This window comes from Psammomys obesus, unplaced genomic scaffold (assembly GCF_907164565.1).
Source record: "Psammomys obesus unplaced genomic scaffold, mPsaObe1.curated_primary_1811, whole genome shotgun sequence".
Lineage (NCBI taxonomy): Eukaryota > Metazoa > Chordata > Mammalia > Rodentia > Muridae > Psammomys > Psammomys obesus.
In genome coordinates this window covers 4815570-4829269 of record NW_026592732.1, presented here as the reverse complement: position 1 = coordinate 4829269, position 13700 = coordinate 4815570, and the positions used below count along the sequence as shown (strand labels likewise).

At 38.3% G+C, this 13700-nt stretch overlaps 1 protein-coding gene across 2 annotated transcripts in view; it reads left to right on the top strand.

The window, feature by feature from the left end:
* Nucleotides 1-13700, top strand: part of Dync2h1 (dynein cytoplasmic 2 heavy chain 1) — a 204942-nt gene that overhangs the window by 37590 nt on the left and 153652 nt on the right. For both annotated transcript variants that reach the window (XM_055615497.1, XM_055615496.1), the window contains exons 32-39: nt 3395-3600; nt 4647-4829; nt 6490-6672; nt 7216-7439; nt 7925-8040; nt 10282-10481; nt 11171-11435; nt 13081-13288. In XM_055615497.1, coding sequence (XP_055471472.1) covers nt 3395-3600; nt 4647-4829; nt 6490-6672; nt 7216-7439; nt 7925-8040; nt 10282-10481; nt 11171-11435; nt 13081-13288 — 1585 coding nt within the window. The remainder of the gene's footprint in view (nt 1-3394; nt 3601-4646; nt 4830-6489; nt 6673-7215; nt 7440-7924; nt 8041-10281; nt 10482-11170; nt 11436-13080; nt 13289-13700) is intronic.

Sequence of the window (13700 nt, the reverse complement as noted above, 5' to 3'; positions counted from 1 at the left end):
TTCCTTCCTTCCTTCCTTCCTTCCTTCCTTCCTTCCTTCCTTCCTTCTCTTTCTTTCTTTGCTTTTTTGAGACAGGGTTTTTCTGTGTAGCCCTGGCTGTCCTGGAATTGCTCTGCAGACTGGCCTTGAACTCAGAGATCTGTCTACCTCTGCCTCTTGAGTGCTGGGACCACTGCCTGGCTTATATTTAAATTTTTTATCTTTGTACTTGAAAGATCCCCGGAGGATATCTTTCGTCTGAGAGACCCCCTCCCAAGGAACAATGAGGCCATTCGGATGCAAACAGCAAGAGGCTTTTATTTTGATACACGGGTACCCGGGGCAGCAGAGTCACTCGGAGGACTTTGCGCGCCCCCTGGGTGGAAAGCTGGGGTTTTTTATAGGGTTTTAGAACAGAAGCGCGGGTACAGAAGCGAGAGGCATGGTTACAGGGGGCTGATTGGTACATTCAAATGAGACCACAATTTGAGTCAGAGTTTGGCAGGGACACCAAGATTCCAGGAACTGGGTGGTCAAAATGGTCATGATGACCCCTTGACGTGGCCCGTAACCTGTTGTTTTTCTTAGGACCCTTATCTTAACTGGAACAGTCTCACAGATATCCATGAGGGTGATTAACACAAACTGTTTTTAGCTCAACTGGGGCAGCCTGACCGCAGATATCCCAAGTGGGTGACACAGCTGGGAGTTTCTTAGTAATTTTCCAGTTCCCCACCTAGCCTACAGAGTTTCTCATAGCTATGTTTAACTTAGGGTGAGGCGGGGGTCTTTCATTCCCCCATTTTCTTTTAACTTAGAATGGAATCTTTCATTCTCGGGCCTAGGAAGAGTCAATTTCTGTGTTTAGCCATGTTATCCCTTACCAATCTAGTATGGTCAGCAGCTAAGCAGATGCTCAAGATAATAGCTAATGCCAGGAAGCCACTTTTGACTTAGCATTTCAGCCTGTTAGGGGGGATTTGGGCGGAGATCCGTCTTCTGGAGCTTCTTCGATGCTGACCGTTGGACCGTAGGCATCAGGAGCTAGGGAGGCTGAAATGCCAGTTAAAGGCTGGGTAATAGGGCAGTCCCAAGCATCTGGTTAGTTGATCCACCGGAAGAGGCAGGGAGCAATCAGGTCAGTTTCCAGGAAGTCCAGATCTCAACTTGTAGTCTACAGCTGATCCCAGAACAGAGTTAAACAGGTGAAAATCTGCTGAGACAAATTTAGACTGGAGACAGAAGTTAAAATTTATCTATTAAATTGGAAAGATTAGGGAAAACCTCATCTGTGATCCTTTTGAGCTATGTCAGATCCAGGTCAAATCCTGAAACTTATATGAAAATTTTTTAGTACACAAAAGGAAATATATAATTTTAAATATTCAGAAAAGTAACATATCAGCAAATTGGACATTTTGAGAGTAACAGGTAAAACTGTATCCCACTGAATAAGTATCAGCTGTTTGTTTTATAACCTTTATATACAACTTAAGTGTGTCTATCTCCAGAAGCCAACCAAAGGAAATTAAAATCTCAACCTGGTGACTGAATAATCAGAACTCTATTGATTAATGCCAAAACTCTGAACTTTTGAAATCTCTTAACATAAGCACAACAGTAGCAAAGAGGGGGAGAGATCTAAAGTATCTCTCATTTTTAACATGTTTTAAACTATTTTTATTAACTTAGACACTCTAATTTTTTTTTGTATTTATTAACCCTGAAATATTTTTTTAGATATCCTCAGACTCTATATAGGCTCCGTATTTTTTTTTTTATCTAGCTATATATCTTAAGAAACATGAATTTTGTGAGCAAGGCAAACCTGTTTTTTTTTTTTAAATAAGAGATCTAGTACCTAGTAGTTTTAGCTAATGAACTGATCAATGAACTAACAGTGGATCTAAGTGTCTTTTTTTAGCTGTAAAGCTACTGTAAGCTTAGCATAGCCATCAAGGTGTTCAGAGACCTGAGAAGGATAAGTTATAAGCTAAATAAATATATCAATCTATGTGTCAATCATAATGACAGAGATGACTACTTAGTCCATCACCTAGGCAGTGTCCCTCGCTCCTGTCTCATGGCATCCTGAACAGAGGCTGTCCAGCCAGGCACAGAAGGTGAGAGACTGCTTTTACTGCTTTTGTGGAAAGAGGAACAGAAGAGATTGACCTCACCTTGCCTCTCACAATGTGAGACAATGGCTCTTCAGATGTCCCCGGCTTTGTCCACAGCTTAGGCTGGGCCCTGGCAGTGGGCCAGTTGAGGCAATATTGCCCAGTGGTTAGCATACCACAATCCAGAGTCGCAGTCATCTGTCGTTGTGCCCAAATCTTCTCGGAGACCTTGGGGGAGCTACTGTCAGGATTTTAGGACTTTCTGTCACAATAAGCTTACACAGTTAAAATGTCATATTTATCAGATCTCTGACAAGCCTGAGGGCCAGCATATCTGAGTTATTCTTTGTCTATCTTTATTATCTGTTTTAAACTGTGTAAAAGAAAAACTAAACAAAGACACTAGGTATAGCCAACTGCAGTTGTTAGTATAACTTTAAATCTGTTCTTTTTGAACTAAAATCAAAGCAAATCTTTTAATCAGATACAGTTTATAGAGAACCTAGCAAATCTTGCTGCTCCTACCACTTGCATTAAAATTGAACAGTAAAAAGCTTTGCATTTAGCACTAATCAGATGACTGAACATAACTGAGATACCTGAACAAAAATGATCACAAACTCATGGCTTTACCTCTTTCTCTCTGGACTAACATGGCTGACCACGTGTAACTGAACTCAGCTGGAAGCCCTAAACAGATATGGCAGCAAAAATACAGCTTTACGTGCTCTCTATCTCTGAGAAAAGGAATCTTTTTCTGAAGGATTCCTCTTCACATTTTTGAGGAAGATTCCTTCTTGGCGGAACTTTCTGCCCTTCTGGGTCATAGTTGCCAGTGTTTTAAGGTATCATGAGAACTTTCCTGTTTCTCAACCTTTAGCTAGAGGCCTGCTAGATTTCCATTTTGTACCAAGCTCAACTTCTGACTATATAGGGCCTGGGACTCGGTATACCAAAGGAGCAGTAACAAAAGAATGTAACTTTCCTGTTGGCCTTCTAGCAGTTATAATTCTGGCCCAATTCCTTACTTTTTGAGCCATAAGAGCCACTCCATGTAGGGTTTTTGCTGTATTTAGAGAGACAGAGGGAGGGGCGTGCTTACTCGCTTGGACTCCTCATCCGACTGAGTTTTATGCCTTTTACAGTGTTTCTTATTTCTTACTGACTTCTGTTTTCCATGACTTGTTTATCACAGTATTGCAGTCTATCTCGAAGTTGCCTTTTAGAGTCACATAGCACATGTGTGTACATGGGGTAGCTCACACGCTAACATTGTGTTTTGTTTTTATGTGTAGAATCAGGAATTCTGGAGCTTAAGCTTAAAGCACTAATTCTTGATATTATTCATAATATTGATATTGTGAAGCAATTAAACCAAGTTCAAGTTCATACAACTGAGGACTGGGCTTGGAAGAAGCAAGTTAGATTCTATATGAAAAGTGACCACACATGTTATGTTCAAATGGTGGATTCTGAACTTCAGTATACATACGAGTACCAGGTAGGAATCTTGGGAGAAGCATTTGGTTTTTCTGGCTAGAAACTATTTGAAGGAAATTGTTATTGGAAAACATAATATTTCTATTTCTGTTTTTCATTTTTACTGCCTTTTGTGTCAGAATTTGCGATGTGCTATATAAGAAAAAAACAAGACATTCTACTTACAAAAATGTTGACATTACCTTTGTCACTGAATTCTCTAAGATGTATCTTTCCCTCCAGGAACATTTGTGTTGAGTTTCATATCCTCTTTAATTCAAGTGAATTATATATAGGCAGCTCCAGTAAAGCAGTGCGGCAGGCCTATCATTCCAGGTGGCACTGTAATTGGGAATGTGCTACAGTGTATTTGCTGGTTGTTTTGGTTTGAAAGGAAAAGTATTTTTCAGATAAAAGATCTAATTCATATAATTTGTTCTGAAAAATCCAGTTGTATCCTTTCTGCCTTTTTCAGGGGAGCAGGTAATTGACCTTTTAAAGAAAACAATAACACATTCTACAAATGACTGAAGGAACTGGAGTTATCTTCTTCCTATAGCACAGAAAACTTGAGACTCACTGTTTTTTTTTTTTTTTTTTTTTTTCAAGACAGGGTTTCTCAAGACAGGACAGCCAAGGTCCTTGTCTAGCTTTGTATACCAGGCTGGCTTTGAACTCATAGTGATCTGCCTGCTTTTGCCTCCCTGAGTGCTGGGATTAAAGGCGTGTACCACTGCACCTGGCTCACTTTTTAAATTAATCATTTTAATAAGAATTCAAAGATTTTTTTTTTTTTTTTTTACTTTGAGGTCTCAGGAACTAAATTATGTGAATTAACAAATATGAAGTGGCATATTTCCTGTGTAATACATATTTGGACCCATCGTAGTATTAGAATGTGCCCCCATTAAGAATGAGAGAGACTGTTTGGAATCTTGACTCTGGTTAGATCTTTCAGGCCATAGTGTATGTATGCATAAGAAATACTGAAGCTCTGTTCCAGGTTTCACTTTTCAACTTGTATGGAGTAGAACATGAGTGAGCTAACACCATGCTTCCTTTATGTAGGGGAATGCTCCCAAGCTGGTTTATACTCCACTGACAGACAAGTGCTACCTAACTCTCACTCAAGCTATGAAGATGGGCCTTGGAGGGAATCCCTATGGACCTGCTGGGACTGGGAAGACTGAGTCAGTAAAGGCTCTTGGTGGACTTCTTGGGAGACAAGTTCTAGTCTTTAATTGTGATGAGGTACGGAAGAATGAAAACATACTGTGTTAAATGGCTGGGTTATTTCATGCATTCACATGAAAGACTTTTGTTTTGAAATCACTGGCTGATTAATGTGTATTGTCTATGAAGACTACAAACTCCTGGGTCCATGCGGTCCTCTTCCCCCAGTATCTCAATTGCCAGCATCATGAGCTTAATTACCACATTCAGTTTAAAGTCATTCTAGTTGTAAATCAATTAAACAAAAAAGGAAGATATAGAGAGTCTGTACACAGTGTACACAATGCCCTTCTCAAATTTGATAAGGAGAGTTATTGTGAAGAAACATCTAAAAATGTGCTGGGAACTAGATAAGATCATTCTGAGTGAGGTATCCAAGAAGCAGAAAGATACACAGGGCATATACTCACTTATAAGTGGATATTAGACATTCAATATAGGATAAACATACTAAAATCTGTACACCTAAAGAAGCTAAGCAAGAATGAGGACGCTGGGTAATGTGATCAGTCTTCACTCAGAAAGACAAACGGGATGGAGATTGGAAGAGGCAGAAAACAGGTAATAGGATAGGAGCCTACCACAGAGGGCCTCTGAGAGACTCTACCCAGCAGGGTAATTAAAACAGATGCTGAGACTCATAACCAAACTTTGGGCAGAGTGCAGGGAATCTTAGGAAAGAAGGGGGAGATAAAAAGACCTGGAGGGGACAGGAGCTCCACAAGGAGACCAACAGAACCAAGAAATCTGAACACAGGGTTCTTTGCTGAGACTGATACTCCAAACAAGGACCATGCATGGAGCTAACCTAGAACCCCTGCACAGATTTAACCCATGGAAGCTCAGTATCCAAGTGGGTTCCCTAGTAATGGGAATAGGGACTATCTCTAACATGAACTTGGTGGCTAGATCTTTGATCACCTCCCCCTGAGAGGGAAGCAAACATCTTTACCAGGCCACAGAGGAGGACAATGCAGCCAGTGCTGATGAGACTTGATAGGCTAGGGTCAGATGGAAGGGGAGGAGGACCTCTCCTATCAGTGGGCTGGGGGAGGGGCATGGGAGGAGAAGAGGGAGGGAGGGCGGGATTGGGAGGGAACAAAGGAGGGGGCTACAGCTGGGATACAAAGTGAATAAATTGTAATTAATAAAAAAATAATTAAGAAAAAAGATAAAATAAAAATGTGCCATGAATATTTCTATTCCACTGGAGAAAAACATTTTTAGTAAGAACAATACTGGTTTTAAAAAAATCCTAAATATATCTTTGTGCTTTTAACATTTAGTGTAGGGTTCTTATTCTGACTGAAACAACTGAAACGAAGTCTTCTCTTTACTTAGTTCTGTGTTCTTTTGAGAATGTCCTTGAAACTGCCCTGAACTTTGAAGGGATTACTTCTTAACTTCCCCCCACCCCGACTCCCAGACTGTCGTTGACACAGACCGCTCTGTTTTGTTCGGGTTGGACTGACATTCACTGTTATTTTGTCTTAGCCTCCGAGGGTGAGGATGACAGGCATGCACCACTATTCTTGCCTCATTCTTTATCTTAAAAGCAAACAAAACAAAGAAGACGTTGGTGGGTGAAATGATTGCTTTATCTGCACATAATATCAAATTATTACTAGCACTAGAGATTTTCATCATTTTTAAATGGAAATTGTTTTTATTTTTTTAGGGCATTGATGTGAAGTCAATGGGCCGAATATTTGTTGGATTGGTGAAGTGTGGGGCCTGGGGTTGCTTTGATGAGTTCAATAGACTAGAGGAAGCTGTACTTTCAGCTGTTTCCATGCAGATCCAGACCATTCAAGATGCTTTGAAGAATCATAGAACCGTATGTGAGCTGCTTGGCAAAGAGGTAGGGACACCTCGTCTTGCTTGGCTTCACTCCTGCTCAGACATTGCTCTCTGGGCACTGTTGCCTCTGATCTGTGACCTCTGTTGCTGTGAAGCGGCTTTCAGGTTTCTGAATTATCATACTGTGTGTAGCACTTTAATATACCATCTCATTTAATACCCAGTTTAGGCTTTGGAAGCAAATACTGCTATTCTACTTTATGGATGAAGAAACCAAGCTTGAAAACAAAAAGTGTAGGGATCTTTAATTTGAATGGAAGTTTGTCTAATTTTCAAAACTTATGTTTTTAATCACTATTTGACATGAACACCGGAGACACACTTAGTAAATAAGACACTGAAGTGAGTTATATACTCTTAAACTTTGGTTCTCTGGAAACTTATGAAGGAAACCCATTCTCACGCAGTGAGCATTACGTAAGGATGTACTTATTATATTGGAGCTGCTTTTGCTAAGATGTTGGACTTATGTGTTGAAATTGTGTTATTACAAGATTCCTCTTTTTAAAGTCTTTGATGCCTGTATTCTAAATTAATATTTCAGGTCGAAATAAATTCTAATTCTGGAATTTTTATCACCATGAATCCTGCTGGAAAGGGTTATGGAGGAAGACAAAAACTTCCAGATAATCTCAAACAGCTTTTCAGGCCAGTGGCAATGTCACGTCCAGACAATGATCTTATAGCAGAAGTGATTCTGTATTCAGAGGGCTTCAAAGATGCTAAAGAACTGGGCAGGAAGCTGGTCGCGATTTTCAACCTAGCTAGGTGAGTTCTTCTATTTTAATAGCCATACTTTGTGTTTCTGATGATTGCTTTGTATGCTCATTTTTTTCATATTTTTCCAGTGAGCTTGTAGCCCTAGCTGTCCTGGACTCACTTTATAGATCAGACTGGCTTCACACTCAAAGAGATCCTCCTGCCTCCGCGTCCCAGGTGCTGGGATTAAAGGCATGTGCCTCTATGCTCAGCAAAACGTCTGTATTAAAGCTGGAAGAGTAAGCTGACTTGTCAAGGATTTCATGAATAACAGAAATAGCTACTTGTCCTTCAATGGCTTCGTTAGGAAAGTTATCTGTTCATGATGAGTTTATCCTTGTTCAGTTGCTTTCCTGAGTGATCACTTGGTGTGATTGGTTTTCTTGTGTAAAGGAACAAAATTCGTAATAATTTCTATGTGTCAATCTACATTTCTTTGGATTGCTGCTAAAAGTAACTTCTTTCAAAATTAACCTTTCTACGTCTCTATTTAGGGAACTTTTGACACCCCAGCAGCATTATGATTGGGGATTGAGAGCTTTGAAGACAGTTCTGAGAGGAAGTGGTAATCTTCTGAGACAGTTGAAGAAAAATGGCATAAAACAAGATGGTATGGCTTATTATTCTAATTAAAGTACCTAACTTTAAAAATGTGCTTTAATTTAGAATGGTTTGTTTTACTGAAAGGTTATAGATACAATATAGATAATTTCTGTAAACCTTGCAGAGCTTGTCTATTTTCAACATTTTACATTAGTGTGGTATGCTTGTATCAATTAATTGAGTGATTTTCCTGTGTTTTTTTTTTTTTTTAAATTAAAGTCTATATATTATTCTTATTTTTTTCCAGTTTTAATCTGACAGGAAAATTCAAGGGTACATTGCATATGAAGTAGTAGTGGTATGTAAAGAATGGTCCAATCCCCTTGCTCTCTGAAATTAATGTTCAGTAGATTCAGAGGCTGTGATGGTTGCCCCTAATCCTAGAATTGAGGAAGCTGAAACAGGAAGATGAGAGTCTAGGCCAGCCTGGGAAACATGATGAGATCCTGCGTCCAGACATTCTAGAAATCTGTTCTCCAAGTTTCTGATTATAGCTGTTCAGTGGAACACAGGAGACTTTGTTGGGCACACATCACAGTGTTTTTCCTTCCTTGTTCTTTAAATGTTAATGGTTCACAAGGAAGTTACTTGAGCTCTTCTGCTAGTTTGACATGGAAAGGTAGACAGCTGTTTTGTGAAAGGCTTATATAACTTTTATTTTTGATGATTTCGAAGAAATGTTCAAAATTCATGTGTAGTAAATAGAGATTGTTATGAATTTTGTGCTTGACAGACACTAAGACTCATAACCAAACCCTCGGCAGAGTGCAGGGAATCATATGAAAGAAGGGAAGTTAGTATGATATGGAAAGGATAGGAGCTCTACAAGGACCAAATATATCCGGGCACAGGGTCTTTTCTGAGACTGACACTCAACCAAGGACCATCTATGGATATAACCTAGAACTTCTGCTCGGATGTGGCCCGTGGTAGCTCAGTAACCAAGTAGTTTTCCAAAGTAAGGGGAACACGGACTATTTCTAACAGGATCTCAAGGGCAGGCTGTTTGACACCCCCCCCCCCCAGGGGAGGAGCAGTCTGTTAGGCCACAGAGGAGGACTTTGCAGCCATCCCTGAAGATACCTGATAAAACAGGGTCAAAAGAAAGGGGAGGAGGTCATCCCCTATCAGTGGACTTGGAAAGGGGCAGGGAGGAGACCAGGGAGGGAGTGTGTGGTTGGGGAGGGAATGAGGGAGCGGGATATAGCTGGGACACAGAGTTAACAAAATGTAACTAAAAAGAAAAATAAAATTAAAAAAAAAAAAGAAACCCCCCCCACAAAGCCCGGGAGCTGAGGACCCCTTGAGCAAAAAAAAAAAAAAAAGAATTTTGTGCTTGAAATAAATGTGGGAGCTATCACACTTATTTCTATCTATTTACTGATATTCAGCAATTTTTGGAAAATGACAGAAAACCCAAATATAATGTTTTTGCCTTGTATTTTTATTGCTTAGTCTGGAATATGCTTCAAAACAAGAATCTGGTAATGATGTGAGCATTTACACTTAGCCTAAGAATGTTTTTTTTGAGCCAGTTTGATCAAGATGAATCAGATTATTTTTAGAGCAGTGTTTCTCAACCTTCCTAATGCTGCATCTCTTTAATATAGTTCCTTGTGTTGTGGTGACCCACAACCATAAAATTATTTCCATTATTACTTCATAATTGTAATTTTGCTACTGTTATAAATAGTAATGTATCTGTGTTTTCTGATGGTCTGAGGTGACCCCCAAAGGTTGTTCAACCTCCAAAAGAGCTGCAACACAGAAATTGGGAACTACTGGCTTACACTGTTATTTCAGGAAGGAAATTATTTGCAAATTACATCAAAATTTGGAGATACATGAATCTTGAGTGGGTTTACTTGAATTAGAATCCTAATTGTAACATTTACTGCTGCCATTGTCTTAGAGACTTAATATTCCTGTATGTAAAACTGAAATAATAATGATAACTATTTCTAAACTACTTGATTGTTAGAGGAGCATATGATACAAAAGGTAAAGCATTATACAAATGGAAATGATGCAAATGGAAATGATTTTTAGTGTGATTCAAATTCCATGCAGTTTATCTCTCACCAGTCAAAATATAGAAAGGGAAGTGTAGCACTTACGCTTTATTGTTTATAAGTGTGTCTAGCATGCTGTTTAATAATTAGTAATTAATAACAAGGCTATTGCTTACTTATTTTGTTATTTAATTGATAAAAATAATTTTAAAATGAAACTTTTTTTTTTCCTGTAGTTAATGAAAATCATATTGTGGTACAAGCATTGAGGCTTAATACAATGTCAAAATTCACCTTTGCTGATTGCACCCGATTTGATGCACTGATTAAAGATGTCTTTCCTGGGATTGACTTTAAAGACGTAGAATACAATGAGCTAAGTGCTGCATTAAAGCAAGTCTTTGAGGAGGCAAATTATGAAGTCATACCCAATCAGGTAAGTGTTGGGGATGTTTTAGAATAGGTCAATGCCTTTCCTAGTTAGTCCTTATTAATGGCCCTTATCAGTTATCTTTTATTTTTCATCTTTCAACTTTAATCTTACTCAAGGTCTGACAAGGGACCCTTTCTTTGTGTCCTCACTTCTGTCATCTGTGCATGTTTAATGTTAATATGTATTAGATTAGTATTAAGTCTTCAACAGATAATAATCTTCATGAAAGTCAGCATCTCTGCATGCTTCTGCTCAACATTTTATTCCTGCTTATCACAGCATCTTATTGTGATGGATGGGTCATATAAACTCTTGCTTATTGATTACACGAACTTTAGTTGCACCTTGAGAATTTATTAGTAGGGTTCTTCCAGCAGCACTTCTCTATGTGGCACATGTGATTCTTTCAACTGAACATTTCCCTGTAACTTTTATTGAGTATGAATTAGTAACAGAGTACAGTCATGTGTTTGAATGAATAAATGATTTAACAAAATAAAGGATGCTGAGCTCAAAGATCTCATTGTCAATGTGTTCTGATTTATTTAGCTAGTGGTCTCCTTGAGGTTTTATTTTACAATGCAGAAATCCGACTTAATTTGCATTTCCAGTACAAAAGTGTTTTTGACGATAGAACAGAGTATGGTTGAATGTGGTGAATCACATGTGAACATATTTTCTTTTTTTACCAGATGAAGAAAGCTCTAGAATTGTACGAACAGTTGCGCCAGAGGACGGGAGTTGTTATTGTTGGTCCAAGTGGTGCTGGCAAGTCTACCCTTTGGAGAATGTTAAGGGCCGCACTTTGTAAAATTGGCAAAGTAGTAAAGCAGTACACTATGAATCCCAAAGCTATGCCCAGACATCAGTTATTGGGACATATTGACATGGATACAAGAGAATGGTCTGATGGTGTTTTGACAAATAGTGCCCGCCAAGTTGTTCGTGAGCCTCAAGGTTGGTCACTGTCTCATTTATTAACCTTAGAGAATAGAATAGCCTGTTTATAATGTTCTTGTTAAGGTGTATGTGTGACTTAAAACACTTTATAATGATGTTCTTTTGGTATGTTAGTAGACATTACTAATTTTTTCTTATTGTTCTTTTGTTGAGACAGAGTAGTCCAGGGTGGCCTGCACTATCTGTGTTAGCCTCAAAAATGCTGAGATTATAGGCACTCACCACCAGCTATGCTTGGGTCATGCTGTCACTTGACTTATCACTTGATAGCAACTTTTAATATAATCAAAACTCAGACTAAGTTGATTAAAATATAATCTATAATTTATAACTGATTTACTGAGTGCATATAAAATATTGGATTAATTAGTTGACATCTGCCTTGTTAATTTAACTGGTGTATTTGAACATCATTAAGTTGTCAGCATGAACATGTCATTCTTAGTTATTTTGAAATTTGAAGTGGTAAAACAATTTATTTCTTGGTATAAGTTTTCTTAATTTAGTTGTGTTGTGTTATTTTGGTTTTTTTTTTTGTTTGTTTGTTTTTATTTTGTATTTTTTGAGATGGGATCTCACTATGTATGGCCTAGAACTTGCTATATAGACCACACTAGCCTTGAATTCATTGAGCTCTGCCTGCCTCTGCCTCCAGAGTGTTGGTATTAAAGGCTTGGGCCAACACCATACTTGAATTGACGTGGTTTTAAAGAGAATTATTATTATTATTATTATTTTTTTTTTACTAGAATCACATTAGGCTACTTTGGCAAGCTTTAATTTAATTAGCAGTTTTTTAATTAAAGCCATTGGTAATCATTCAGAAATTGATGCCATTGGAAGGCTTTTCAGTGCAGTTTTTTCTCCTCCTCCTCCTTGTTGTTTTTCTTGTTTTTGTTGCTGTTGTTCTTCCTCTACATCCTTCTCCTCCTTTTTGTAATGCTACATTAAATAAAGATCACATACTACCCTTTCCCACACTATTGGTGACATTTCCGTCTTTGAATTGTTTTCAAGTACAATTTGAAGCACTCTGATTTTAGGAAGGATGGATAAAATGTTCTTGCTCTTGAAAAGACGGCAAGCATCTGTACTACCTGTCTACTGCTCTTTCCATTTCAGGTCATCCTGAACATACTCAAAGTGCTTTATTTCTCATGAAAATTAGGTTTCCCAGGTTTTCTAGAGGAGTCATTGTGTAGCAAGCATTTGTGTATTCTCATGACATGGCCAAACACATAGATCAGGAGATTATTTTAGAGGTGTCTCATTGAAACAGAAATACTTGTCATCCATACCATGTTTTAAGGGACACTGTAAGTTCAGACTGATTAGCGATAAACAAAATGCTATCGAATGGGTTGTTGATGCTCTGTGGACAGTAGATGCAGAATTGCCCACAGCTTGTCTACAGCATGTGCAGCTCTGTTTCCTGTGACACTTGAGCTTGCTCACCTCTGCTCTTAAGATGGAAATTAGTGCAAAGTTACTTTATTCCTTATGTTGGACTGTTACAGCATCTGGCATATCCCAGTGTGTGTATGTGTGTGTGTGTGTGTGTGTCTGTCTGTGTCTGTGTGTATGTATGTATGTATGTATGTATGATTTTTTAAAAGTTCTTATTTTTGTGTTTTGGAGGTAGATGTTAACTCATGGATAATCTGTGATGGTGACATTGACCCTGAATGGATAGAATCTCTGAATTCTGTTCTGGATGATAATCGACTTCTCACCATGCCCAGTGGAGAAAGGATTCAGTTTGGCCCAAATGTTAACTTTGTATTTGAAACTCATGATTTAAGTTGTGCTTCGCCAGCCACAATATCTAGAATGGGGATGATATTTCTTAGGTAAGCCACAGATCATTTCTATACTATCTATTAGAATATTCTTTTTAGTTATCATTTTGGTTTCATAACTAAATTAATTAAGAATAGAGTGAATACCTGGGTGGGAGTGGTACAAACCTTCAATCCTAGCACTCAGGAGGCAGAGGCAGGTGAGTTTCTGTGAGTTTGATGCCAGCATGGTCTACAGAGTAAATTTCAGTACAGCCAAGAGAAACCTTGTCTCAAAAACCAAAGGAGGAAAAAAGAATAGTATATTCATATTGATTGCATCTATCACTTGCTTTTTTGGTTGGATTTTAATTGATTCAGAGCTTGTTTTAGTATATGTGAATTATTTTAGTAATTTGATCTTAACCTCAAAATTCTTAAGTATTCTTTTTTTTTAAGAGAAATAACATGCGCTTAATTTCCT